The sequence below is a fragment of the Ursus arctos genome, unplaced genomic scaffold, assembly GCF_023065955.2.
Source record: "Ursus arctos isolate Adak ecotype North America unplaced genomic scaffold, UrsArc2.0 scaffold_15, whole genome shotgun sequence".
Taxonomy (NCBI): Eukaryota; Metazoa; Chordata; class Mammalia; order Carnivora; family Ursidae; genus Ursus; species Ursus arctos.
In genome coordinates, this window is record NW_026622819.1 from 28,450,839 (window position 1) to 28,470,293 (window position 19,455).

The window sequence follows — 19,455 nt, forward strand, 5'->3', positions numbered from 1 at the left end:
CTTATTTTATTTTACTTATTTTTTTATTTTCTTCTTGTCAGCTGTGATACCCTTTTTACTTTAAACCTATGTAGACTTAGTCTGTTACTGTAAATAAAAGACTAAACCAGCAAAGAATCTTAATTCTCATTCTGGCTTTACCAGTTATTAGCCATGTGACTTGAGCAGGTTATTTATTTAAAATCTCTGCCCTTGTCAGATGCTCATTTCCTATCATAGGCTCATTTTGAGGCTTAAATGAGATATACAAAAGTGCCTTGTAAAGCACTACATAAATGTTTTGATGGTGCTACCATAAAAGACATGATATAGGTCAACAAAATTTCATTTGGATCTTTTATCTTACGATAAAAATTATAAAATATATAGTCTAATAAGGTTCAATATAAGAAAGATTTTTTTTAAATTAAGGTATAACTGACACATATCATTTTCAAGTGTACAACACAATGATTTGTTATTTGTATATAATAACAAATCAGTATGGGAAATGATCACCATATTAAGTCTAGTTACCATGCATCACCATCATATTTACAAAGTTTTTTTCTTGTGGTGAGGAAGATCTGACCACTGATATTTCAGATGAAGTTATAGGGAATAAATACACTATTATTTTGTTCTTGTAAAGCAAATGGTGATTCTTAAGGAAATGGGTTTAGCCTATTCCACCAGGAGTAAAGCAAGTATGTTTACTAAAAAATATTTGATTTTTATCATGATATACAGCAAAGCAACTCATTATCAATTTTAAAAGTCTAAAATATGATAATTTCTTATATTCAACCAATGAAGCAAATTTCTGATGTCATTTTATCAGATGACGAGATATTATAAACCTATCAAAATAGTGTCCTTCTCTCTACAAAAAGTTTAACTTTAACTAAATAAATTATTTACTTTTCTTTAATATTTTCCTTACCCGTGACTTGAACAAGTGATCATATACTTCTAGTAGTCTAGGTAATGGCACTCCAATTTCATTCATTGTCTGTATTACAAAACCTACATCCCAGTTCAAAGTACAAACTTGCTGCTCTAAAAACTGCACAATAAAATCTGGAGAGGGAAAAAGATCAGAAATTAGAATTGTTACCTCTCCCCTCCTCAGCTTATTGAGAAAAAATAGCCACACATTGTGTAAGTTTAAAGTCTATAACATGATGATGTGATACATACATATATTGTGAAGTGTTCACTCCAGTAAGGTTTGTTAACAGGTCCTTCACCTTACATAATTACTCTTTTATTGTTACAGAATTGGGGAGCCTAGGTGGCTCAGCTGGTTAAACGGCTACCCTCAGTTCAGGTCATGATCTCAGGGTCCTGGGATTGAGAGTCCCGCCTGGGGCTCCCTGCTCAGAGGGGAGTCTGCTTCTCCCTCTGCCCCTCCCCTCTGCTTGTGCTCTCTCTCTCAAATAAATAAATAAAATCTTAAAAAAAAGAAAACCAGTGGGGTGCCTGGGTGGCTCAGGCAGTTAAGCGCTTGCCTTCAGCTCAGGTCGTGATCTCTGGGTCCTGGGATTGAGCCCTGCATCAGGCTCCCTGCTCAGCTGGAAGTCTGCTTCTCCCTCTCCCTGCCCCCTGCTCGTGCTCTCTGTCACTCTCTCTCGCTCTAAAATAAATAAGTAAAATCTTAAAAAAAAAAAAACCAAAAAACCAAAAACCACTTTTCAAAAAAAATTTTTTTACATAAATAAGTTATATATCAGAATAGGCAAATATACAGAGATATAAAGTACATTAGTGATTGCCTAGGGCTGGAGAGTGGGAAGGAATAGGGAGTGATTGCTAATAGGTACATGATTTCTTTCTGGGGGTGATGAAAATGGTCTAAATTTAATTGTGGTGATTGTCGCACAACTATGAATATGCTATACGATTTAAAGCTATTAGGGAAAAAATTACATTTTGGTGAGTTAGGAAAATACAAAAAGGTACAAGAAATAGAGACCATTCACAATCCCACTATTGGAGAGGACCCATTGATATTTCTTATTATATCCTCAATTTAACAGCTTTTCAGAAAAGAAATAAATTTAGAAATATTAAATGTGTTTTTTAAGTGCCTCACCCCCTTAGATGTGTAAGTTATTTATTTTGATCGTTCTAATTTTGGCCCCATTCTCACTTTTTACTACTTGTCATATCATAAATAAGGTCATAATAGTACTGATCACATTCATATTTATGATACTCAAAACCTGAGACTGACCAATGTGAAATCCATGGGCAAGAAGAATCACTGAAAAGACTGCCACTGACTGAACCTACAACTTCCCTAGAATCTACCATACAAAAATTTTGCATATGTAATCGAATTTCTAAAAACTCTAAACTTGTTCTAGTTTGAAGCCCCCTGGAGCTTGTTTGCCATTGAAAGATGGAAAGAAGAAGAAGAAGGGGGGGGGAGGAAAGTGGGGGAGAGAGGAGGAGGAGAAGAAGGCCTCTTTTACCCTAAACTTAATTGGGCTCAAAAATTAAAAATCTAAGTTGAAGCAGAAATATCCTCAAAAGAAATTATGTATAATATGGCCTTTTTAGTATTAAAATTTTTATTCTGTTTCTCTCATTAATGAAATAGCATGGCAGTTTTAAATCCTATACTTATAAGAAAAAAAGCGTACGATTATAATGACTTTATTTCTTGCCATTTCCAGGAAATAAGTCGTAAATCAGAGATGGTCTATAAAAAAGTCTCTAACCTCATTAAATAAACAAACAATTTAATGTTATGTTGTGACCATTTTCCTGGTTCTCAACATTTTTCAAAGACCGTAGTGCTTAACATCCTACTTTACGGATGTATTTATGTTGAATCTATTCTTTTATTTTTTTAAGTAGGCTATAAGCCCAGCATGGAGCCCACCCAACATGGGCTTGAACTCATGACCCTGAGATCAAGGCCTGAGCTGAGATCAAGAGTTGGATGCTTAACCAACTGAGCCACTCAGGCACCCTGATTCTATTATTTTACAACTGAAGAAAACATTATACATTGGCGAATGGCTAATAATTAGAGTCATATACATAAAAATTATAGTACAGTTCATTAAGGGGTTAAAAAATTGCATTTTTAACACAATTATTTGCAGTTTTTAGAAAAGATTTATTTATTTATTTAAGAGAAAGAGTGTGAGCAGCGGGAGGGGCCCAGGGAGAGGGAAAATTTTCCAGCAGACTCCCTGCTCAGCGGGGAGCCCAATGTGAATCAGGGTTCGATCCCAGGACCCTGAGATCATGACCTCAGCCGAAATCAAGAGTTAGCCGCACAACCAACTGAGCCACCCAGGTGCCTTGACTATTTGTTATTTTAAAGAAAAATATGTCCTCAATATAATAAGAGCAGTTGAAGCAATCACAGATTGCCCATGCAGAAAAACACCAGCCATTTTTCTTTCCTCTTTAAACTCATAGAGGGTTACCAACAATATAATCATTACGGTCTGTTAGCACTATCCCCAGACAGATATATAAACTTGCAAGATCAAAGTTTCATATCTAACTATTTATCAACAAATCCTGTATCTTTGGAGGTCTTTCTTTCTGGAGAGGGAGAATTAAACTGTTGAGCTAAACAGCAACAAAGAAACAATTCCACTCTGAAGAACATCATCTTTCCATGCCAATGAAGAAAACCATCAAAAGAAAACAAAACAAAACACCCATGACAGCACTTAAGGTTACTGCTTACCTAAAGGAAAGAAGCGAGGTGTGCCAGCATAAATTTTGCCAAGGAGCACAACCTTGAGACTAAGAGCATGCATTCTATCTGAGGAGCTCAACGCCACACTTTCACTCAATTCTGCAACAAAAAGACATGCCATTAGAAACCCAAACTGTTTTTAATGTGAGACGTTTAAATTGGCTATTTTATTCTGTTTCAAGGTACAAAATACCCTACAAATGATACTCTAATATAACGAGCAGATACTGTGTTTCTGTTAGTGTCTGAAATACTTTCGTCTTACCAGGACACTGATTATGGGATTCTAAGGTAAGTGTCTCAGAATCCCTTATTAAGAAGTACAACCAAAAAATGACACATCCTTTTCTCAGAGTCCTCTCCAATATAAATTGAGGTCATTCTCTAGAGGACCACCCTCTGACACATTCTACCACATCCATGCACCCACCACTTACCTCTACTCAGGTATATACAATTTTCAAGAGCTCTAGATAAATGAAAGCCACTAGCAGCTTGCATTCCTCTACCAAGTCACTAAATAATGTATGCTAATATATTTGTAAGTGAGCACTTACCTTTCTCTATGATATCTTGCCAAAGTGTCTGCACCAATATAGGGTCTGAATAACCAGCACAATGAATTATTGCAAGTTTACACTCTGCAAGTTTAAACGGGTCAGCAAATTCCCCATAAAGCTGTCGGAGAAAATGCCAACATTATACATACAACCAGAGGTCGAGTCAGAAATTAATGATGCACTCCTTGAAAAATAGAAATGATCGAAGATTTTATCCAAAGTCCCTAAAATACGATATAAAGATGTGATGACATGCAGTTGGTCATAACCTCAGATTAAGCATGGTGAAGGCTTGGTAAATACATTTAAATAGATTTCAACATGTGTGCCCTTTCTATTCCCCTTGGCTGGCAAGGAGATACTGCAATAACATGTCTTTTATAATTAGCATTGTCTAGACCAGGATTTAAAGAATCATGGAAACACAAGTCTCAGGGTGCTTCATGGCACTTGGAGAAAGGCCCAAGAATTATTGAAAAAGGAACTGCTCTGAAGTACAGAGTGGGAGAGGCTTGGAGAGATAAGCAAAGATAAGTTACTTTTCCAAGACAAGAAGCAAGGCCATAAAATAGATGGCAGGAGTTTTAACGAAGCTCAATGTGAGGCTGATAGATTTCTTGATAGAAAGCGGCCTGGAAAGAGCAAGTTAGCTCTTCCTAAGAGTCATATACCACAGCAGTGATCCGTCAGCCCAGCGACATGCTCCCCCGGACGGCTTATCTTAATTTTGTGGAGATAGATTAATCTTTCTCATGAAACACAAAAGTAGAATGCAAAAGAAACAAGGAATTTGTAGATATTAGGTGACTGCTAGAGGAATTCAACTTGCTTTTTTATTACCTTAGTTATGTCCATTAGTTCAGAATCCAGCTGAGAAATTGCATCCTGTACAGAAGAATGATGGGAATACTGCCTTTGTAGTGTCTCTTGTATCTGAAGTTGGATCCTAGCAACCTAGTTTGGATTAAAAAAAAAGCAAGTCTTAAGTTCTTGATGATAAATCAACAAGTACTTCAAGGAATTATTCCTAGTATCTGACTTTAAGTTGGTTAAAGTAAAAATAATGTATAAATAACAGCATAGTGACTGTAGTTAATAACACTGTATTGCATTTTGAAAGTTGTTGAAGAAAATAGATTGTAAAAGTTCTTAATCATAAGAAAATAATTTTGTAATTATGTATATGGTGATAAATGTTAATTAGACTTATGGTGATCACTTTGCAATATCTAAACATACTGAATCATTACATTGTACACCTGGAACTAATACAATGTTATAAACAACAACAAAAAAATGTACAAATGAAGACTTCTATCATAACAAACTAGCAGCTCTTCACCACAACATAAAAATCTCACAGGAAGTATACTATGGCTACCACTCTAACACCCATCTCTCCCACGAATGTAGCCAGACAATGGCTAGACCATATTTTCCAACCTCCTCTGTAGGGAGATATGGCCATAAGACTAAGTTCTGTTTAAAGGAATGCAAGTGGAAGTAAAGTACGTCACTTCAGGGCTAAGGTCTTTAAAAGAGGGACTGTGCTTCTTACATGTTCTTTTTTTCTCTTACTCCCTCTGACAGAAGAAAAAGATAAGGCCATAGGGAATGATTAGAGTCAGAAAATAGAACTTGGGTATTAAAATCAATCAAGTGGAAGAAAGCCACTGGCCAGTCAGGGACACCCACTCTATGTGATATTTGTGAATGAGAAATAAGCTTTTGTATTTGGACCACTGTATACTTTTGGGTCTCTTAATTAGGGCAGCTTAGCCTACTCTACTTCACGAATCTACTTATTAGCTTCCAGAATAAATGGAAAATGTGATATAGTCTTTGTGTTGGAACAGTTGGGAAAAAACCTTTAAAAAAGCCACAGAGAAAAAATTTAATTACAGCAATGTCTTGTGACCCAATAAAGGATATATGTTTAAATATGAAAATAAATACATACAGGCAGAAGAGACTAGAATTACTAATACTGACTGCTACTGACCTATGCCTTAGTAGAAGGAAGAAGGGAAAATGGAATAAATGCAGGCAAAGTCTAAGTATCTTTAGCGCTTACTTCCATTTTTTCTTCCAATTCATGAAGGAATTCACCATCTGCAGCTATCGATGAAATGGCTGTGGAACTTTTGGCACTAAGAATGGCTCGAGCAATGTACTCTAGTCGCTGCTGAAGTGAAATTTCTGTGCTGGGGGGAAAAAACCTTATTTTTATTTATATGAATTCTTAAGGATCCAATATACAAATATATTAATTATGATGCACTATTTTGTATATACCAAATGAACATAAAAGGCCATTCGAAACTTGAAAAAACTATTAGAGGACTTCTAATAAAAGAGAGCTACGGTTTAAGGCAACAAGGAAACAAATACTTAAGTTTACATCCAAAAAAGTAACTTCCTATTTTAAAACTTTAATTCAGTATATTAAAACTTGGATTCTTCTAACACTAAGGAAAATGCTCTTTGTCACTCCTCCTATTTTCACTTCTCTACCTTAATATGGCTAATACTATATGTGATCCTCCACAAAGCAACTTGAGTGACCTCTTAAAAACAAAAATCAGATTATGTCACATGCCTTCACCTACTCCTTTAACCTCCTCTCCTTTCACCTGCTCCAGTGTTCACCATCTCCAACCCCTCTTTCTTTTTTGTATCCTAAACATGATAAACTTGAATCTGATACAGTGCTCTGCAGAGAATATTATTGCTAAGCTTGGACCATTTCCTCCACATCTTTAATAGCTGTCATTCTTGTCATTTGAGAATCAATTTTCATAACAATTTGACGCCTTCTCTAACCAATCTTAACTAAAGCAGCTCCTCACCCTCCTTCCCCACCAGGCCCTTTGTACTATATTATCCTATTTTTATTATATTTATAGAACCTGAACTTGTTTGTGTCTGTGGTCTATACCTACTAGAATGGGAGCTCTTGGGAACAAAGGTGGTGTTTACATCGTTCACTACTCCTTTCTGCATGCCTTGAACATACATCAGTGGTGGTCAAAATCTATTTGCTGGGCGGCTGGCTAGCAGGTGTTAGAAAGCCCCAAGCATGTATTCACCTCCATGGTTACCATCTTCAGTCCTTTCTAATCCCCTATCAGACTTGGTTCTTTGACATTACAAAGTGACTTGGCATTAAAAACAAACACACTAATTCATTTAGTTGTTGGCAACCTCTTACACCAACCAGTATTAAATGTAACTTTTGATATCCCCATTAATTCCAATTTGAATCAGGAAAAAACTAGCTTTCTTTTACTTTCAGAGATCTTAAACTGTCCTTCTGTATAGCTATGGCTCCCATATTTTTCCCCTTCTAAAAAAAAAGAAAGGGATGGAAGGAGGGAGGAAGGAAGAATTAACTCCTTTCTCCCCTCTATCTTTCAAAGGACAGGTGTAGATGACAGTTGCTTAGCACTGACCATCTCTTAATGTTGCACATAAAGGACTGTTCAGTACAACTAGGACCTGTTTCTAAAAGAGCTTTCCTTTCTTTCCCTTCTCATCTCTCAAAAAAGCCCTACTTGAACCAAACATATTAAAAGTGGGTAACATTTCCAAATTATTTAAAATAGAAATTCTATAGCTGCCAATTTATTTGCTGCAGCCTATATATGCAAAAAGAGTGCAGTGAGAAAGAGAGCAACATTATAGTTGGAAAAATATTTCATTGTGGAAAAAGATGGTAAGCTGAGAGCTAGAGTAGAAGGACAGTGTATCTCACATGAGGAAATTAGGTTATATGTGTTATGTATAAAGTAGATATGGATAATGAGTGTTCTTAAAAGTTAGAGAATTTCTGAATATTTTATTTATTTAATTTTTAAAAAGATTTTACTTATTTGACAGAGAGGGAGAGAGACAGCAGAAGCAGGGGGAGTAGCACAAGAGGAAGAAGCAGGCTCCCCGCTGAGCAAGGAGTCCGATGCAGGACTCATGCGGACCTCGATCCCAGGACCACAGGATCATGATCTCAGCCAAAGGCAGACACTTAACGACTGAGCCACCCAGGCATCCCTTCTGAATATTTTACAGTAACAATATAACAAGAAAAAGGTCAATAAATATTAATGGAAAGCCAATTAAGAATACACACGTACATACTTACACTTGCTATTACAGTCATATCTAGACTCTTTAACTTTTATTTATTTTTAAAGTAGGCTCTATTCCCAGCATGGGGCTTGAACTCACGACCCTGAGATCAAGAGTCACATGTTCTACCGACTGAGCCAGCTAGGCGCCCCATAAATTACCATTCTGATTAACTTGGTTTAAAAACAGCTTTGCTTCCACAACCTCTTCTTCCTAACTTAACCGATCTTCAGTTTTTAGAAATAGGACTCGTGTTATTTTGGCGAAGAAGATTCCAAACGAAAATACAAGGTCAAATTAATGATCTGTCCAAGATTATATTAAATTGTTTTGATATAATAATCTAACTAGAAATTTTAATGCTTTCTTTAGTAAGATTTTTAACAATCTTCAACATATATGCTCAAATTTTTTTGGTAATTTAAAACAATAATAGAGCAGAGGAAATTAAGTCTAGAATTAGTAAAACATTTAGAATTATAAAGCCTTTAAGAAGTTTTTGTCCTTTTAATTAAAAATATTAATTAACTGCTTAGTAGGAAAGAATCTAAAGACATACTTTAAAGAAGAGATTTAGAAGATAGTTTCACTAGAGAGGGTCGGTCCTGGGTATTTTAGTACCTCCTATACATTATTAAAAAAAAAAAAAGAAAAAATTGTAAACTTTAGGTAAATCCAAGTAAAAGCATAAAAACTCTACATAGGTATAACCTGAATAAGGTTTTATTTAATTTCTGAAATCTGGATGTATTATAGGTCAGTTATCAATCATTATTCATAGTAGTAAGTGTATTATACCATACCTATGCATGTCAGCCAATTTGGACAGGACACGAGCAGCATTACTAAAGCTTCTGTTCTTTTCATAATACCTCCACAGTAAATCCATATAACGAACTTTGTTTTGATCAACTTTGGCCATTCGAACTAGATGTGGCTCCAGAAATGGAGAAGCAATCTGCAAATTATACAGTCACTCAGAAACATTTTCTGGACTAGTCACTTGTTCTTTATGTAGTAACTATAACATTTTAAGACAACTACAGGTATGCCTTGCTTCACGAATACATGAGCAAAATTATAATCCAAAAACAGAGGCCAATTTCTTTCATTATAAATGATTTTTGTCTTACCAGTGTTAACTGAAGAGTTGCTAAGATAGTTGAATTAGGCTAATTAAACTAATAATTCAGTTACAAATGTTTTTTAATTTTTATTTTTTTGAGAGAGACAGAGAGAGCATGAGCCCGGGGCGGGGGGGGGCCTCCCCAGCAGGCTCCATCTCACGACCCCAGGATCACAACCTGAGACGAAATCAAGAGTCGGACACTTAACGACTGAGCCACCCAGGTACCCCCAATTACAAATCTTTTAATAAACTTTCAAAACACAGCTATTGATTCCTAGACTCTGAGCTCAAAGACATCCTTGCCATTATCAAATGTCACACATTTATTTTACAGAATATTGAGACTTAGGATAGTAAAAAGACATGTATGAAGTCACATACTGAATTAATGGCAGAGGTAATGCCAAGTTTAGGACTCCTAATTCATAATCAAATGCTTTCCATCCCACAGTATAAAAAACTCAAATCAGCTTCAAAATAACAAGAAAATTAGAGCAATAGTTTGTTTTGCCCACTAGGGAAAGATAAGACATTACTTGGCTTGACATTAACACCTAATGGTAGGTTCAGGATAAGAAAATGAATTTCCTGTATCTATGTATTTTTTATTTTTATTCATTTATTTTTAAAGATTTTATTTATTTGACAGAGAGAGCGCGTGCGCACGCACAAGCAGAGGGAGTGGCAGGCAGAGGGAGAGGGAGAAACAGGCTCCCTGCAGAGCAGGGAGCCCGATGCAGAGCTCGATCCCAGGACCCTGCAATCATGACCTGAGCCAAAGGCATAGGCTTAACTGAGCCACCCAGGCACCCCTCCTTCAACTATGTATATGCTACCTGAAAATACAGATTAACAATACTGGAATAAAAAAATTGTTTTACCTGCAATAGCTTATCTGCAAGATCAGCTTGTATTAGCCAATTATAAAGGGCAATACTAAAGAGCTCATCTTTGGATCGTTGAGACAATTTAAGCATCTGTTCAAACTAAAATAAAAAAAAAAATAGTAAAAATTAGCAGTTAAAGGCTCTCTTGCTGGACATCATAAACATCAGCCTTATAAAACCCTGAAATCAAGAATTCTCAAATGCTTATTTCTAAGAGCTACTATCTTTTCCAAGAGGAGCTGCCACCACTACCACATAGAACTTCTTAAAACAATGTATTTTCAGGATAAAAACATGCTATGTCCCTTACATGATGTCCTGCTTCTTCATTACTCAGCATGTTGGGATCAGATGACAATACTGGAGGCCCAGGTTTTTTGGGTACACTGGGAGACTGAGGAGCAGCCTTACTTTGATTTACCAATTCTTGAAGTGTATCTGTAATACACTTATAACTGTTTAATCTGAAAAAACAATGGAAAAGGAGCAACTGCATTATTTAATTAAATAGCAACTGACTTATCTAACTTAAATACACAGAGTAATTTGAAGACTATTTTGGGGAATAGATATATGTACACACACGTATATTTGGTATAAAAATAATATAAATTGTATACTTTTTCTAGGTTTGAGAAACATGTGGTTAACCATAAAAGGGTGAAGTCATAAAAATTAATGTATTAGTAAGAACCAGGTTTTTGATAGGTTATATATTTCCTTTATGGACACACATTTTCCTTCTTCTTTAACAGTCACTACTAATTTGTGAACATTTAAAAATCATTCCATAAAATAAAAATACTAATCTTCACCCAGAACGAGAAATTAGATGGGGAAGAGATGGTTCCAAATAAGTTATCTCATTTTAAAATGACATTAGTAAAGTGTCATAAAAACCACAGAGGCAAGTTCAAAAGCACTGATAAGTCCTTAAGAATTTCCACCAGACTAAAACTTGAACCCTAAGATAAGAATTATAATCCTAATTTAGGCCTGTGATAAAACCAGACATTTTTAAGTGAAAGCATAATTCAATTTTATAAGTGTTTTACTTAAAATATCATTTTCCTAATACAGTCAATCAAACTTTACACAAAGGAAAGTCTGTATCCAGAAAGTTGGTAAGCTGCTAAGGTAATAAAACTTGCCTTTCTTGGAAAGCCTGCAGTCCCACAATGTCTTCTTCTGGTTCTCCATGTTTATAAAAATGAAGTCCAAGACCCTGAGGATCTTTTTTTTCTGCAGCAGTAAGAGAGAGCTCCACTACACCCTCATAAAAACGGACTAATGGGAAAGAAAAAGGACAAAGAGATAAGGCTTATTAAGCTGGATGCGTTTTTCCTTAGCTGGTTTATAAAATCAAGGTTTTTATGTCTCTACTGTATGCTGGTCACCTTGATGACACTATCATAAAATATGTCTGGTGAATATACCAAAGAACAAGGTACCAACATGCCTAAAAGGCTGCTATTAAGTATATTTCCTTCACTGGAAAAAAATTTTCAAAGTTGGAATAACCAAAGGAAAGGTTTCAGTTTCTTGATGAAAAAAAAAAAAACACCTTAGAATTCAAAACAATATCTGTGCTAGGAGTTATTACTTTTACATTATGCTAGATTTGATTTAAAGTAATTTAAAAACAAGCAGACAGGTACTGTTTTAAAAAATTAGCCAAAAGAATGTAAAGCATCCAAAAAATAAATGTAACCCAGGAAGCTATCTAATAGATAGTTTAACTGGACAAGGACCAAAACTCCGTGTTAAGAAGTTACGTATTTCAAGATATAAAAAGAGCATCATAGTTTTTGCAGAGGCTAGTGCACTCATCAGATACTAGAACACAAGGCATGAATTTCCTACGTCATATCACTTGGGAAAGTGAAGTGGAAGAGGGAATTGCTTATTTTATTCAGTCATTTGTCCCCTGAGTTAAGAAAAAGATATGAAGAACATTTTGTTTCTCACCTTGTCTATACTGAGCACAAACATTGGAAAGGTCCACTTGACTGCTGATTTTCTGATATTCCTTTAAGGATTCTCTTAACATTCTTTCCTTTTCAATCTTATTTTGAACTTGTCGGGAACGCTGGAGGAGTTCATTTGCCTAGAATTAGAGATAACAAGAACTTAAAAACATGCAAAATCCAGCACAAAGATGACGTTATCAACATAAGTTTTGGTCTATGTCTTAATTTACATCTGGTTTATTATCATAAAAAATAAAAACAACTCTACAAACTTACTTCTTCTTAATTTTAGGCAGAAAAATTTTTGACCAAAAAATCCTAGCTATTTTTAATTCCTCTCACAAATATTTTAAGCAAGATAGCTTTTGACTGGTAAATCTCTTGCCTAGTCAATACATTATTGGTCAGCAGGCAATCCATGTGATACTGATTTTTTAAATTATTTTCACCTGTAAGAAAGGATCAATAAAAATTGCCCAATTAACTCTAACTTATTATAGACTTGAAGTTTTCATAACTTTTAATTTCTAAGGAGAAACATATTTAACCATTTAAAAAAACATGGTCTAGAAATACTAACAAGATTCTTTATGAAAAACTTAAATAAACAAGGATTTTTAAGAAATGATGTATTCTAACTCTTTTCATCATACAGAGGAGGACTCTGGAGGCCAAGGGAGGTTAGGAGACCTACCCAAGAGATGTCATTAAGTAAAAGATGGTTTCTGATTCCGGTTCTATTGTGCTTTTCATACCATGAAACCCCTTTAAGAAACACTGAAATACCTAATAAAGCATCATACCTTAGAACAAATTGCATCATCAGTGCTATACAGAAGTGGGCAGATATCCTGTAAGTGTAAACTAATGCCATCAACAGCAGCATTATCTCTGATGTAGCAGTTGATAAGAGACGCAATTAACGCCCCTGTCAGTTCCTTGTCCCTGATTACCAGATCTTTAAACGTGGTGATTTTCAGCTGCTCTTGAAATTCCTAGGAGTGTAAGAGAAAGTCCTTTTTTCTATCAAAAATATATGAACATCCTATTTTCTAGACAGAACAAAATTTCTTTAATAATTTAAAATAACCAAAAAATTAATACACTCTATAATTCAAAAGAGAAAATATGCTAAACTATACAGACTAACACATTTTTGCAAACTTTCATAGAATCATACAGAACTGTTAACCCACAGTGTGACCAGTACAGATCTCTCAATTTACAAATGAGAAAAGTAAAATGTAGGCAGAACCAAAATTAGAGCCAGGTCTCCTGATTTTAGTCATAATCAGAAAGAACAATCACTTAGCTACATTAAAAAATGTTGGGCTTACAGGGTGCCTGGGTGGCTCAGTTGGTTAGGCATTTGACTCTTGATTTCAGCTCAGGTCATGATCTCAGGGTGCTGAGACTGAGCCTTGACTCAAGCTCTGCACTGAGCATCGAGCCTGCTTAAGATTCTCTCTCCCTTTCCCTTTGTCCCTCCCTGCCCCCATGCTTTCTTGCTCTCTCTCAAAAAAATAAAAAATAAAAATAAAAATCTTGGGCTTCCATTTATTTTTCCTAAATGTTAGGATTCTATTTAAAGCCTTCTAACAGGGGCACCTGGGTGTCTCAGTCATTAAGCCTTTGGCCCAGGGCATAATCCCAGGGTCCTGGGATCGAATCCGGCTCCCTGCTCTGCTGGGAGCCTGCTTCTTCCTCTCCCACTCCCCCTGCTTGTGTTCCCTCTCTCGCTGGCTGTCTCTCTGCCAAATAAATAATAAAATAAAATCTTAAAAAAAAAATAAATAAAGCCTTCTAACATGCACCTGGGTAGCTCAGTCAGTTAAACGTCCTACTCTTGATCTCAGCTTAGGTCTTAATCTCAAGGTCGTGAGTTCAAACCCCACTTTGGACTCCATGCTGGGTGTGGAGCCTACTTTAAAAAAAAAAAAGCCTCCTAACATGGGAGTTTGATCTCATTTTGAACAAATGGAGTCCTAGGGGCGCCTGGGTGGCTCAGTCAGTTAAGCGTGTGCCTTCTGCTCAGGTCACGATCCCAGGGTCCTGGGATTAAGCTCCAAATCAAGCTCCCTGCTCAAAGGGGAGCCTGCTTCTCCTGCTCCCTCTGCTGTCTGCCCCAGTTGCGCTCTCTCGCTGTCAAATAAAATCTTTAAAAAATATAAAAAAATAAATGTGGCATTCTAAAGTACTGAGATGATTTATGCTTTATTAAAATACTCTGTTTAGGGATTTGACTATTTATTCTAAATTTCACCATAAATCCAATCCATATTCCAATTTTTTAACTAATATGTAATTTGGATTCCTTGAGCAAAAACTCATGATGCAAGGAAGGAAGCTTCAAAGATGAATCACAAAAAAGATGCCTAGCCTAAAAATTTACTTACATTATGTTTACCATCCAATAGGACTAAAAATCATTAATCTACCTGGCATGGAAAAGAAAAGCTTTTATAGTTAAACATATCCCCTGAGTTTTTAAAAGGCAAAAAAAAGTATGTGCTTAAAATAAACAAAGCCACCAACAAAACAACACACTGGACACTACTGAAAAGAACAAGGGGGACTGCCTTTTAACTTTGAAAATTGGTACTTAAAAGTCAAGCATTAAACATTTCAGGGTAACCAAAGGCCTTAGAGGATAAGGGAAAATTTTTCCCCCCACAGAATTGCAGTGATTAAATATGGAAGAAATCACAGATAGAGAAAAATGACCACTTCATAATCTTAAGTGAAATAGCTAATTCAGGTAATGATTCATCAATGGATGATGAAAGCTTGATGAAACTCTTGATGGGGAATTTCACAATGGCAGGACCTGAATTCAGTAATCAAGCTTAGTACCACTAAAAGTGGGACAACAATATCACTAAAAGCAGGACAATTAAAACTTGTGTCTTCTAATACAGTTTGACCCACAAACCACTGCATATGAAGTATTCTATTCATCCTCGAATAAATTGACCTGAATTTAATCAAGACTTTGCAGACTAACTTCCATCATATAGAAAATGCAGGAATAGAGGGATAAGTTCACTCCAAGGAGGTAAAGGCAACCTTAAGGTACAAGACTGATGACCTGATTCTTTCCTGGCAATAGCAAGGAAAAAAAGAAAGGAAAATGGCTCAGACTGACACAGATTTATTAATAATCAAATTCAACAAGTGAACCAAATGTTTAAATTCTGATCTGAACAAACCAATCCGTAAAAAGATATTTTTAAGACACAGAAATTTCTTTTTTCTTTTTTTAAAGATTTTATTTACTTATTTGACAGAGAGGCAGCGAGAGAGGGAATGCAAGCAGGGAGAGTGGGAGAGGGAGAAGCAGGCTTCCCGCTGAGCAGGGAGCCCGATGCAGGGCTCGATCCCAGAACACTGGGATGATGACCTGAGCTGAAGGCAGACGCTTAACGACTGAGCCACCCAGGCGCCCCAAGACACAGAAATTTCAAACACTACCAAAAAATTATTAATATTGCCAAGTATGCTGATGACTTATTCAAAGAAATGTCTACCTTTTAAAAGTTTATTTAAAAATTTTTATTTTCTAATTAATTTTAAGGCAGATTGCCACACAGTGCCTCATTTGGATGTCTGGAGCCCTGGAAGCTTGACATTCTACAAATGGACCTTGAGAGCGCATTTGGAGGTTCCAGCAGGGACGCACAGCTACTCTTATACTCTTGACCGAAGAATGGTCCTCCTCTATCAGGGAAGGTCATCCTCTTTGAGCACAAAGCTTTGGAAGGGATGCACATGGAATGGTAAGGGAGAAAGGGGACACCTGCTTAGCCAGTCAGATCAGCCGAGTCAACCCTGGTGATCAATGGGTGCGACAGATTCACATCACAACTCTCTTTAGAAATACACAGTAAAGTATACAGGAATGAAATGATATGACATCTAGGATCATCTTTAATTTGGTAAAGAAAAAGAGAATAGATTAATGAAAATTGATAAAATCTTGAAAATGCTGAATACAAGTGTATATGGGGATTATAATGTAGTATTTACACTATTTTTGTGTATGTTTAGAAATGTTCACAATAATAGGTAGGAATACATTCCCCCCCAGTGGCCTAACATTTAAATGAATGCAAATTTCCATTATACTTAAAAAGGATTCAAATGAGGACAGCAAGAGAAATATGACCCATTTTTTCTCACAATGGTAAACATCTTTCTTTAAAACTAAGAATGTTTAATTTAAGTCATTGGACTCTTTGAAATTACATGCAAAAATTTTGTGGATGTATCTGTATGCATTCTTTGAGGGTGGGAAGAAAGAGTATTGATCAAATTCCCAAAGGGATCTGAAACCCAAATAATGGTTACAATCTACTGTTTAAAAAAAATATTTTTGGTAAAGATTTCATTCATATACCAAGATAAAATTCTCACATACTGTAAAAACTTGTGGTTTCGACAAAGCGGATCCCTCAAGTTTTCATGCTTTAGTGCAATCTTCCATTAAGATTTCCATTAAGCAGATACTAACCTCATCATAATCTAAATGCCTCTCCCCAAAAGTCCCCTCCCAAACCCAAGTGTAAGATTAAAGCTCACTCAAAAGAAAACTAATCACAGCATTAACAGTATGATCTTAAGGGAAAAGAAATCCTACCTTCTGAAGTTCTCCTACAATGACAGTGAATTGATGTTCACAAAGAAGCTTCCATAAAGCCAGAGCCTGGTATGATTTTCGAACCAGCTGCTGGATTGCCTGAAGTGAAACCTTTTCACTCAGTTGAGCCTCTGATTACAAAACACAACTAATGAAGTTTTATACAATGACACAGGTTGTTTTAAATAAAACAACACTTCACTTTCAATAAGAACAACTATAGTTAAGGCTGAAATCTTCACTGGTCTCCTCCCTCCCCTCATCATAGCCAACAATGATCACGACTCGTTGAATTCATGCTTTTATCCTGTCATTATGCGTAAATGTGTCTGTGTGTGTACACATAAACAACAAAAACACTGCTGTTTTTAAATAATTTACACCACTGCTTTTTCCACCCAGCTGTATTTTCATACATTATCTATATTTAGTAAGTATAAACCTAGTAAACTTAAATTACTGGATGTTCCATCATGTAAGTATACCACAATTAGGTCAATTTTCCACCTTAATGACATTTATATTGTCTCCCATGCTTTGCTACTAGAACAGTAATGCAATAAACATCCTTAAGAAAGGACTCCTGGAAAGCGCCGTCAGATTTCTCTAGGACTATGTTCCTCAAACCCTGGATTAAGAAATCAGATTCAGTCAGTCAGTCATGACAGCTTTTTTTCCCCCCTTAAAAAGGAAATAGAATTGGGGTGCCTGGCTGGCTCAGTCAGTAGACCATGCAACTCTTGATCTCAGGGTTTTAAGTTCAAGCCCCATACTGGGCATGGAGGCTACTTAAAAAAAAAAAAGGAAATAAAATAAAAAAGGAAAATATTAGAGTATAAAAGAGGTAGTTATTTCCTACAGTTTTGTTTCAGTTGTGTACGTATGCTTTCAAACATCTGGGTCATAACGTAAAATATATTTCTTACTATAAGGAAAAAAGTCTGATAAAGACTGCTATACGATGTATCCTTAGAAGTGAAACTGCCAGCTTTTAATGTATATGCATTTTCAGCTTTTACAGGATATGATCAAATTGCTCTCCAAAGCAGTCATTTCAGTGTACGTGTGCCGGCAATATGAACTCTCCCTTCTGTCTTAATCCTTACCAATGCTTGGTACTGTCAGGCTTAAGACCTCACTGAAGTACCATTAACAGTAATGAAAAAATGTTTACAAAATAGTAAACATAAAACTATATTTTGCAGGAAGGGACAAGAGTAAATGGCTGGGTCTTATTTAGCAAAGATCTATCAGCCAGAAATGGCTCAAATAGAACACAAAAATTCTTTACAAAAACTGGCAGGCAAAATTTAAGCAATGATTTATTATTCCATATTATTTCTGTAAACATTGATGATTATAGGTTTTCCATTACCTTGCTCTTTCCATGATTGTTACCATTTACAATAGACAAAAAAAACCAAAAAACAAAAACCAAAAAAACCCCAAAATTTTATTCACACTTTTAACTCTATAAAAAGGTATGTCCCTATCATTAGGAAAATGCAAACCAAAAACCACAATGAGATACCACTTTGCATCCACTAGGATGGGTACTATAAAAAAAGAAAAATAAGTGGTGAAGATGTGAAGAAATTGAAATATTTTGTGCACTACTAGCAGAAATGTAAAAGGGTGCATAGAAAATAGTACGGCAGTTCCTCAAAGATTAAAAACAGAATACCATACCATCCAGCAATTCCATTTCTGGGTATATAACAAAAGAACTGAAAACAGGGACTCAAATTTATATCTGCACACCATGTTCACAGCAGAATTACTCACAATACCTCAAAGGTGGAAGCAACCCAAGTGTTCAAAAACCCAACTGTTTTTTCTGCATGAAAAAACACCCCCAAACCAGCATTCATTTGTTTTGTAGCAAGCCACACCCTGCCAAACTCCTTCCCCAGAAACCACACACATCATTTCGGCATCAAGCCGCCACAACTTTGAAATGTGTCTATGGACACCTGTGCTTTAGCTCTAAATGTGTCCTAAGGTGGGGCTCCTGGCTGACTCGGTTGGAGGAACATGTGACTCTTGATCTCAGGGTCATGAGTTCAAGCCCCACAATGAGCAGAGAGATTACTAAAAAATGTAAATAAACTTAAAAAAAAAAAAAAAAGTGTCCTAAGGAACTGAAAAGCCTAAGAAAGGTTATTTTTTGGGGTCTGGGAATGCTCAAAAAATTTTCCATATAAATTAATGGTAATTACTTCCTCACTTTATGCCATTTCAGCTTACGAAAGGTTTCACAGGAACACTACTTTCAGATAGCAGGGGAAACCTGGGTAGACAAAGAATGCATATTGTCTTAAAAAGGAAATTCAGACATATGCTACAACATAGATAAACTCTGAAGACATATACTAATTGAAATAAGCCAGTTGCAAAGCTGGTCACTGTATAATTCCACTATATAATTCCACTGACATGAAG

At 35.9% G+C, this 19,455-nt stretch overlaps 1 protein-coding gene and 1 long non-coding RNA gene across 3 annotated transcripts in view; one reads left to right on the forward strand and one right to left on the reverse strand.

Moving 5' to 3' along the window:
- Positions 1-17,839, forward strand: part of LOC130543695 (uncharacterized) — a 31,711-nt gene extending 13,872 nt beyond the window's left edge. The window contains exon 2 of the long non-coding RNA XR_008959197.1: positions 15,952-17,839. This is a non-coding gene — a long non-coding RNA (uncharacterized LOC130543695). The remainder of the gene's footprint in view (positions 1-15,951) is intronic.
- Positions 1-19,455, reverse strand: part of NUP155 (nucleoporin 155) — a 66,023-nt gene that overhangs the window by 9,672 nt on the left and 36,896 nt on the right. For both annotated transcript variants that reach the window (XM_026506840.4, XM_057312205.1), the window contains exons 22-33: positions 17,014-17,144; positions 13,181-13,372; positions 12,376-12,514; positions 11,559-11,694; positions 10,718-10,871; positions 10,402-10,506; positions 9,195-9,349; positions 6,341-6,470; positions 5,107-5,220; positions 4,264-4,384; positions 3,695-3,805; positions 923-1,059 (exon numbers count right to left, since the gene is read on the reverse strand). In XM_026506840.4, coding sequence (XP_026362625.2) covers positions 923-1,059; positions 3,695-3,805; positions 4,264-4,384; positions 5,107-5,220; positions 6,341-6,470; positions 9,195-9,349; positions 10,402-10,506; positions 10,718-10,871; positions 11,559-11,694; positions 12,376-12,514; positions 13,181-13,372; positions 17,014-17,144 — 1,625 coding nt within the window. The remainder of the gene's footprint in view (positions 1-922; positions 1,060-3,694; positions 3,806-4,263; positions 4,385-5,106; positions 5,221-6,340; positions 6,471-9,194; positions 9,350-10,401; positions 10,507-10,717; positions 10,872-11,558; positions 11,695-12,375; positions 12,515-13,180; positions 13,373-17,013; positions 17,145-19,455) is intronic.